This window comes from Octodon degus, unplaced genomic scaffold (genome assembly GCF_000260255.1).
Source record: "Octodon degus isolate 3935 unplaced genomic scaffold, OctDeg1.0 scaffold00042, whole genome shotgun sequence".
Classification (NCBI taxonomy): domain Eukaryota; kingdom Metazoa; phylum Chordata; class Mammalia; order Rodentia; family Octodontidae; genus Octodon; species Octodon degus.
In genome coordinates, this window is record NW_004524618.1 from 14,335,925 (window position 1) to 14,346,241 (window position 10,317).

Here is a 10,317-nt window from a genome sequence, read left to right on the forward strand (position 1 = left end):
TTGTATCTATGTATTCAGAATGATTAGGATAGATATATAGTTACATTCTGTTAATGAATAGAGGGATTTATTGTAATAGTGTTTGTAAATAGGATATCATGTCTGCATCTTGTACAGCAAATAACCACTAGGAAGACAGTATGCAATGTGTTAATTATGGAAACTGCCCTACCAATTTGATTTGAAACTGTATCATTGCTATTTGTCTCTCAATAAAATTATGGGGAAAAAAAGTGGTATATTAAAAAAATAAAAAGTGGTATTAAGGGCTGGCCAAATAGCTCAGCGGTTCAATCCCTTTTCTACAAAGAAAAAACAAAAAAGAATCTATACAGTACTTAACACCAAAATAAATGGGATAGGAGATATTTAGCCAGATCAATGTAGTTATCCTGTGTGGATTATATGAAGTACACATATAAATTTATAAGGATACACACGTCTTCAGTGTTCTGTTTATTCTATCTTTATTTTCTGCTTACATAGTAGGCCCTGTACTAGTGAATAATAAAACATATCTGGTCCCTATATAATTGATAAGAATTACAGTCTAATGGGGATAAAGTAATTGAATAATCATATATTTTTATAATTTGTGGTTTAGGGATAAGGAAAATTACAGGGTGCTATGGGGACAAATAATGGATTTTAATCTGGAGATATTAAAGCTTCTGAAAGTAAAAATTGAGCTTGAGATGTAAAAGACAAGTATGGCTTTAGTAGACCAGAAAGGGTGAGAACATTCCAGATGGAAGAGAATGCTGGATGTCAAGGCTTTTAGTACCGTCCCCCAGCACCTCCTATACGTGGGGAATTCATCGCCCCTGGAGATGCCTGAAACCACTCATAATGCTAAGCTCTGTAATGCTTTTCTAATCATTGTGACCAGTCATCAGACAGTGGCCCTAAGTAGCTTTTGTAGTTTAACATTTGCCTGAAGAAGTAGCACTAGTTGCTTTTTCTTTCCTCATAATTCAACAAGTGAAAAAGATTAGCAACCTCAGTATAGGTTTTTTTTTCTGAATTAAGTTGTGAACTGTGGCTTTTTCACATAAAAGAAGCACTTTGCGGCTTCTTGCGGTATATACACGTTGTCAGCATCACAATATTGAGCTTTGGGGCCTTTTTTTTTTTTTTTCTTTTAGACAAGGTCTCATTATGCAGTTCAGGCTGGTTTGGAGGTCACTTTATAGCGTAGGCTGGTCTCAAACTAACCATCCTCCTTCCTCAGCCTCCTGAGTGCCGGGATTACGGGTGTGCACCACACACCTGGCTTGGGGTCATTATTAAGATAGGATTTTCTTGAACACAAGCAATGTGACACTACAACTGTTGATCTCATAATCAGGAAGCTACTAAATGACTAACGAGGGTAGTACATACAAAGGGGATACTCTGGACAAACTTGTAATTCACCTTGCAGGTGGCATAGGGTAAGGTAGCCTGGGATTTCACTATCTTACACACAATTTAAGGTTTTCAGATTGTTTTCTTCTGTAATTTCTATTTAGTGTTTTCAGGTTGTACTTGACCTGGAGTGACTAGAACCATGGGAAGCGATCGGAGTGATTCTCTTGATGTGCCCAAGGGCAGTGGAGTTACTAGGACAGCCTGAGAAAGGAGAGGAAGTGCTGGATGAACGAGATTTCGGTTAAAACAGCAGAAAGGCAATGAGGTCTTTTCTGCGAGAGGCTGCTGTGGTTAGACCTGTGTTGCAGATTTGGCTGGCTTTCTGGGCAGATAACTCACTGGGGCACAAGAGTGTAGTAGGAGTCTGCGCAAGGCCATTGTGCTGTGAGTCACGGAAGTAGCGTGGACTTAGCTGTAAGTGATGAGATCCCGAGACACTGGTCATGGATTAAATACGGAGAATGCAGGAGAGCTGATTGTGATTGCACAGGTGGGGTTTGCGGTTGTTACGGGGATGTCACGCAGGGACAGGACATGGTGAAGAAAGGACGGGTGCAGAGGGTCAACATGAATGTAGAGTATCCTTCAGACTTATTTTGTTCTTCGTATGATTTCTGTTGCTCTTAGAATAAAGATCTTATCCTTATCCTGACTTTGAAGATGCTCATCTATGAGACTTTCACGTAGCCCACGCACCCCTTTGGCCCCTGCTCAGTTCTGGTTTTTGTCTTTGTGTGCTGTTTTCTCTCCCTGAAATCTTTAGTGCCTCCAGTCAACACCTTAGTATTCAGATGTCACCTCAGCTGTCACTATTTCAAGGAACTGTTGGGGGCTATTGATTAGAAAGAAAGCTTGCATGTATAGTGTGATAAATGCTGCAAATACATTAAATCTAAGCAGGGGAGCTGCCAGTTAGCTCATTTGTTTAAGCACCTGCTTATGCAAACGCAGTCAGGTGCAGGATACCATGGCTCATTCCCCAGCTCCACATGCCTTAGCAGACCTGCCCCTAAGGCACCCTGAGCCAGCAAAAAAAAAAAAAAAAAAATCCTTCACATTAAATCCACGGAACACATACGGTCTTACCTCATAGATTCTTATTTATTTCAAAGGTTATAAATCATTCCTGCCTTTGTTTCCATGTTCAAATTGTCCCAGATCTGACTAGTGGAATTCCCTTTTCTTCTATTTTCTTTTTGACGTCTTTCTTTTTCTTCTTCCTCACTCCGCTGTTACACCACAGCATCTCCAGCTTTGTCTTGTGTGTTGCACCTCATCCCAAGTCAGCCATTTCTCTAAGGTGCTCTGATTACTTAGAGTGGGGAATGCTGTTAAGAAGCTTCTGATTAGTGAGGTGTCTTTGCTTTTTTTTTCATAGTAATCTTAGAATTTTACCTTTTTTTTTTTTTTTTTTAATGGCTGATGGTATATCTTAAGGATAAATTCCTAGAAATGGGATTGTTAGGTCAGAGTGAAATGCATGTGTAGTTTTCTTAGCTATTGCCAAACTCCCCACCAGGAGGCTTGCATCAGTTTGCCATCCACTCACAGTGTGTATGTTCCTCTTAACCTACTTTGACTCCAGTAAAATGATTTTGACATCCTTTTTGATTTTTATCTGTCTAATGGAGAAATGATCTTACAATTTTAAATCACATTTTAGAGTGGAATTGAATATCTTTTCCTATGTTTAATGTAGCTATTGTGTTTTTTTAAGAATACAAAATAGTTTTAAAAAAGCATTAGAAACTAGACAAAATTTCACTAAACGAAGTAACAGGAATTCAACACTGGTTGCCCTGTTGCATGATGTTATCTTCAAATTAGCATTTAGGTTACCAGGTATAAACCTGCAAACAAAAAAACAAATGAGAACAGAAGAAAATTTTAAGAAATTAAAAAGAAGATAAAAGGATAAACTTTTTTAAAGCATTAACTACTTTTAATAGACCAATGGACATCAGCAGTACAGTTATCCAAACTATCCTGCATACATACCTAAATATATCTCTCTCCCTTTTTTCTTTTGTCCTTTTCCTCGTCCCGGCCTTCCTTCCCCACTGAACAAATTCTTTCTCTTTCCCAGCATCTGTTGTGCTTCTCAGATTTTCTTTACTCTTTCAGGTTCTCACACCAGCGAGATAATACGTGGGGTTTTCTCTATCGTTCTACCACCAAGTGCTCTAGGTATACAAAGGCTATTGGGTTTCATGTGTTAATTTTATATTTTGCTACCTTTCCAAGTTTTTTTATTTCACAGTTTTTAATTGATTCATTGATTTATCATTTTTACTTGATTCCTTTATCATCTAGAAGTTTTCCAGTTTTCATGGTTCCAGTTGAATCCCTTTGTGTGGGCTCACTTCCTATTTCTACCCCAACTCATTGTTAAACAGTAGTGGAGAGAGCAAGTTTCCTTGCCTTATTCCTCACTTGGTTGCGAATATTTCTGTTTCTCCATTAACTAGGAGACTAGTTTTAGTACTTAGTTGTATTTATTTAATCAATTAAAATATGAAGATAAACTTTACCTGATGTAATTTGTAAATATATGTGAAAAAATCTGGCTTGGAGAATGGGAACTGCCTAATTTTGACTCTCCACACATGCCATCTCTTCCTTCAGACATCAAAACAAGAGCAAATAAAACTACGCCTGAGCCTGTATTTCACAATATTAGCAGACAGAACACATATCATGGCTTTTGCATCGTATGCAAGGTGAGAAATAAGCTGAATGCCAGGAAAAGTCTTGGTTCTGCAAGCCCGGGGTTGCTGAGGAAAGGGACAGAGAGGAAGCTTAAAAGGCTCCGTGCGAAAGTACAGTGGTTCAGAGATTTAGGCAGAATACAACCAGTATGGTTCCCTTTCCCCCAGAAAGAGAACCGCCAAATGAAGTGCCAAACAGTCAACACAGATTTGGGTGAGCAGGTACATGTCGCCAGCTCTTGCGGACTGGGAATGGAGGCCTCCATTGCTTTGGCCGGCCAGATAGCTCAGTGGATTAAAGCGCCTGCAAGCAGGCACAAGGGCTGGGGGTTGATCCCCCGGCCTGCCCTGCTGGCCCCATCCCTGGGGCACGTAGAGATGGTAATTGAGACTACATGTGGTGGCGCGCACCTGTAATCCCAGCTCTTGGGAGGCTGTAAGCAGGCGGATCACTACGAGTCCGATCTAGTAGTGAGAACTTGGACACCCTGTAGACCCTTCCCTAAGATAAAAAAGGAAAATCAAGACAATTGGCTAGACCTAGCATCAAAAATTAGAATCCAAGAAAAAGTGGAAATGAGAGAATCATTGAATTTCCGTGCTGACAGGGCTTACCAGGTCCTGGGGGCCTTGGCTCCTGATCAGCCAAGGCGCGTCCTAGCAGACCGTTAGTTACACTTTGTAATTTGGAAACAGCGAGTCCTTCAAGGTCTCCAAACTACAAGATGACTTGGAAGGCCTGTAAGTTTGACTGCTCTGACTTTTCAGACACCACACGCAAGTCTGGAACACAACAGCAGAGGAGCATAGCAACAGCGGAGAGCTGTTGTGCCGTGAAGGAAGACATGCTGGAGGAATGTGGGGCAAATGGATGCTCACAGAGACCATAACGTTAAGTGGAATATGAGGGGCGGGGGGTAGAAGAAAGGAAATAGGGAGTGCTTTTCCCAGATGGATGGAGGAACATGTGATGAGGGAGGAGGGGAGATAAAATGATAGAAAAAGTTGAGGAACATGAAAATAAGAAAGGGGACCAAGAATTGGATGGACCAGGGAGAGGAGGGATGGAGGATAAACTAAAAGGAATTATGTATCTGTACCAACTCTAAGAGATACAGGTAATCACTATGTAATGCAAACATGTACAATAAAGTTTTTTAAATAATCTTAAGGAGTATGGGGTAGTGTAAGCCACATGTTTGTCCTTCAGGCATCAGCCAGGACTAAAAACAAACAAACCAGTTTGAATATCCGAGAACCCAGAATGTGCTGCATGCGCATGCGCCACAGTAAGAGACAGCTTCCTTCAACAAGGGGTGACTTGGGAACGGGCCTGAGGGGAGAGAAGACTCCGGCAAGTAGGTACAGAGCCAGGAGCAAAACAGGGATGTGGTTGTGATTTGAGGAGCAGAAGTGTAGGAAGAATGAAAAATAATACGAAATTTATTACAGGTGCTTGACTTTATGTGTGACGTGCAGGTGGAGTTGGCTAATGGGTCCTGGGTGAGGCGTCATTTACGTGTCAGGTGCCTCAGTGTGGGGTGGCAGGTCCGGCAGCTGGGAAGGAAGGGTAGCTATGAGTAAGGAAGAATAGGGACAAAGTGGAATCGCAAGCAGAAACTGGAACCTCGGTGAGCTTCCAGGTTATTAAATGAGGTGACGGGCAGAGTAAGGAGGTGATGTCCTTTGTCAGGAGCTGAGTGCTCACCTGCCCTGGAGTTGGAGGAGCTGAGGGAGGCGATCTGCTCAGCTTTATTCCTTGTGTTCATCTGCCTGCTCGTCTTTGCCTGCCCCTTAATGTGAGCCTTTTGGATCCACGTTTAGATGTATCTCATATAGTGTGTCCATCTTTTAATAGATGAGTTCAGCCCATTCGTATAGTGTATGATTGTTTTAGGAGGCAGTTACTAGTATTTTCCTCTTTGTACAAATGAGAAAAGTGAGAGATTAAATAACACGAAGGTAACGAGTGCACAGTCCTTCTCACTTCTTCCCACTGTCCCTACCTCCAGTTTTCAGGCAACCACATTTCGCTATAGTTTTAATTCTTCTGGCTGCTTTCAAGATGTCTTTAATCTTAAAATAGCTTAATCTTCCGTTTTCAGGAATTTGTTTAAAATGTGTCTAGACAGGGTTTTCTTATTTTGTGTGCTAACTTTGAATTCTGTAAATTGTTGCCTGTAAACTCATTTTGGAAGTTTTAGCATCATTTACATTTATTCTGTCTTAATCTCTTTCACATCTCCGTGTAGGGTTCCATTTAAACTTTAGACCTTTTAAATTGTTCCAGAGGTCTCTGAGGTTCTTTTCATTTTTTTTTTCTTTTCTTTTTTTTTTTTTTTAATATTTATTTATTTTTATTTATTACATTTATTTATTGTGTGTGTGTGTGGCCAGCTCAGCCCACCAGGGGGTGGGTCTGGCTGGCATGTGGTGCTGGAGGATCGAACCGTGGTCCCTGTGCTTTGCCAAGCTTGTTTCAAGTAGGTGCTTTAGACCACTGAGCCATCTCTCCAGCCCCTCATTTTTTTTTCTTTTATCTGTTTTTTTCATTTATGTATTTGACATAGTCTCACCAAGCAGCTTGGACTCAGTGATCCTCCTGTTTCCAGCCTTCCCTGCACTGGGATTAGAGGCATGCGCCGCTACGCCCAGACTCATTTGCATGCTCAGTGTGCCCAGGGGGCGGGGCCAGTGTGGCAAGCGGGACGTGGGGTTGATCCTTGGTCCCTGTGCTTGCCAAAGCAGGTGCTTAGTCTGCGGAGCTGTCTCGCCAACCCTGAGGTTCTTTTCAACTCATTCTTTCTTTGCATTTTTGCATCAGAATGAATTTATTTTAATAGGTGTATTTATTTCAAATAGGTATTTATAGGTCAGTTTCTCTGTTTCCAGTCTTTTCATTTACTATATGTATGTGGGTTTTTTTTTTTTTTTTTTTTTTTTTTTTTTTTTTTTTTTTTTTTTTTTTTTTTTTTTTTTTTTTTTTTTTTTTTTTTTTTCTTTTTTGCAGTACCAGGGATTGAACTCAGGACCCTGCACTTGGCCAGGCAAGCGCTTATTGTACTGAGCTATCTCCCCAGCCCTGTTTTTCTTGTAAGTGTGAAGCAAAGTTATCATCATTGCTTTAAAGTGTTTGCTAACTTAAATATACTTTATTTTGGCATTGATGTCTGTTGTGTTTTGTTTTGGATAAGCCACATTACCTGGCTTTTTTTTTTTCTTCCCTGAGACAGAGTCTACTATGTATATAGCTCAGGCTGGCCTCACACTCACAGCAGCCCTCCTGCCTCAGACTCCAGAGTGCTGGGCCTATGGCCATGCCCTGCTGTGCCTAGCCAACCTCAGTAGTTCTGAGACCATTCCTTGGACATTGGAACGTTATGGGACGAGATTTTGTCATAGACCTCTGGAGAATGCTGCTAACTCTGTGTTAGTAGACGTTCATCTCTGGTAGGTCACGTTATGCAGTCTGCCTCGTCTTCCATCAGCTTTCCTTCCAGTAATTCAGGTCTCAGTTCTCGAAGCATTTATTACGCTTTATTGGATGTGTCTCATGTTTGTACCTCAGAGGCAGAGCCAAGACTTGGGAGGATTCATACTCACATGGGGAATCGCGTTCTCCAGTGCGCTTTTTCTCTTAGTCTCTTGCTCTCCAGCCTCCCTGGTTCTTTGGAGTTTTTCTGGCGTTTTAGCCACCTTGATGTTTTCAGAACTGGGAGTCTGTTCTCAATGCAAAGCCAGGAAATGGCAGAAGGAATAAGAACTGGAAACATCCTCATGTTTTAAAGTGTTGAGCCTCCTGCGGCAGTCTACTGCTGTGTGTACCTTTCTCAGGCTTCGCACAGCGGTGTGATAGAGACTACCCGAGTGAGCTGCAGAGCCGCGATCGGCGTGGGCCTTGGCCCGTGGGCCTCGCCTGCGGGGCCAGCACTGGGCATGCAGACACCAAACTCGCTATGCCACCGGCCTCAGGAGGGCTCTCCGTGGTGCCGTGGCATCTCAGAAGGCAAGTACCATTTCAGCTGCGGATCTGACTCCCGCGCAAACTCCTGTAGAAGTGAGTATTCACCCAAGGGAAAAATAAGTTTCCCACTAATCCGTGGTAACACTCTGTCGCTTCTTACTCCTTCATGCTCCGTCAGTGCCTTCCGCTCCGGCTGTTCCGGGGTCTCCCTGCATGTCCCAGGAAGGCTGTGTGTGTGCACTCAATAGAGAGTGCAAGTTCAGAGATCCCTGGGCTTAGCGGCCGAGAGCGCCGGCCCTCTGGGCCCAGCATTCGATACTGTCTCTACCTTGCTCATCCTTCGTGGTGTCCTCACCGGCTGATTGAGGGTCTGATCAGCCCCGGTGGGGAGTGTGCCTGTTGCCTGTGTTTTGGTTTCAGCTTAGTAGTTATAATAGGGTAATGGGCTGTCGGGGCGTTGATGCCTCTCATTTGTGTGCTGTATCTATTCTTCCTGCTAAGTTGAGTAGGTATGAATGGATATGTGGGGAGATCTAACTTTATTATGTCTTTTACCTTAGTATTGAGTTTTTGTTCTGAATCTAGCCTAAATGTTTTTTCTCCTATACTAATATTTTGAAATAATGCATTGATTAGATAAAAGAAGTATGTTATCTTTGGTTTTTAACAGTCTACCAGGTTTGTTCTAAGAATGGCATAGTAAGGATTTCCCGTGGATGAAAAACCTGACATCATGGGAGATCTTGCTTATATTCATTCTGTTAAGGTATAATATCAATTAGATTTAAAAATTTAGGAGAATAATGTGGCAATACTCATGAAAAGCACTCATAGTCGTTCAGAATTTCAGAGGAGCTTATTCTAGGTAGGAAAACTTCAAACTCTAATTAATTTTCAGTGGCTTTGTCTAGCAGGAGGATATAGTTTTAAGCAATAACACTTGACTTTGATTGTGTGTTTATGTAGAAGTCAATATTGTCATGAAATTTGACTTAATTTTTTTGTACATGTGTTTAAGTGCAGTTAAAGACATGAATGTACTTGTTTCTTTTAATCTGCCAATCATTTATATTTATTAATGACACAAAAACTAATGTGTGGATATTACTACCCAACCTACTTTTCTCTTTTCAGATGGTCTTCTGATTGTTGGTGTTCACTCGGCTAAGTTCCCAAATGAGAAAGTCCTGGACAACATTACGAGTGCCGTTCTCCGATACAACATCACCCACCCTGTGGTAAATGATGCAGAAGCCAGCCTTTGGCAAGAGCTAGAGGTGTCCTGCTGGCCAACCCTGGTTATTCTCGGACCCCGTGGAAACATGCTGTTTTCTTTGATTGGAGAAGGGCACAAAGATAAATTATTTTTGTATACTTCTATAGCTTTAAAGTATTACAAAGACAGAGGACAGATCAGAGATAATAAAATTGGAATAAAACTCTACAAAGACTCTCTGCCGCCTTCACCACTGCTGTTTCCTGGCAAAGTAACTGTGGACCAAGCTACTAATAGACTGGTAGTAGCAGACACGGGACATCATAGAATTTTGGTTATTTGGAAAAATGGACAAATTCAGTACAGTATTGGAGGTAAAGCTTGTTTCTAAGTATGTTGTATATTACGTTTCACAGTTATAAATATATCTCAAGTAAATACATGAAAAATGAAATTTATAAATAACTAATAGGTGACATGCATTAATACCTTCATCATACAATTATATATTTGTTATTTAATGTATGGTATCTAATCTCCCCTCAAAAACCAAGAAAACTATTTGATAGGAAATCATTCAGTTACATATCTTAGATATTTTGTATATCCATTTGTGTGTGTGTATATATATATATATATGTTTGGTACGGGGTCTCACTATGCAACTCAGACTCATAGTGATCTTCCTGTCTCAGTTTCCCCAAGATTGGGATGACAGGTGTGCGCCACCATGCCCAGTCTCAGTGGCTCAGGGGCCAGCTCAGAGTGCCCGGAGCGGGACCTGTGTGGGATGAAACTCTGGTCCCTGTGCTTGCCTAAGCAGGCACTTAGTCTGCTGAGCTATCTCGCCTGCCCTTCCTTTTTTTTTTTTGCAGTACCAGAGATTAAACTCAGGCCCTCGTGCTTGCCAAGGAAGCGCTTATTGCACTGAGCCATCTCCCCGGCCCCCCATTTGGTTTTAAAATGATTACCAGTTATTGTGTCTTACTAAAAAAAAAAAAAATTATTAAAAAAAAATA

At 41.4% G+C, this 10,317-nt stretch overlaps 1 protein-coding gene across 2 annotated transcripts in view; it reads left to right on the forward strand.

The window, feature by feature from the left end:
* Positions 1-10,317, forward strand: part of Nhlrc2 (NHL repeat containing 2) — a 66,000-nt gene that overhangs the window by 13,683 nt on the left and 42,000 nt on the right. For both annotated transcript variants that reach the window (XM_023715463.1, XM_004631545.2), the window contains one exon: positions 9,217-9,672. In XM_023715463.1, coding sequence (XP_023571231.1) covers positions 9,217-9,672 — 456 coding nt within the window. The remainder of the gene's footprint in view (positions 1-9,216; positions 9,673-10,317) is intronic.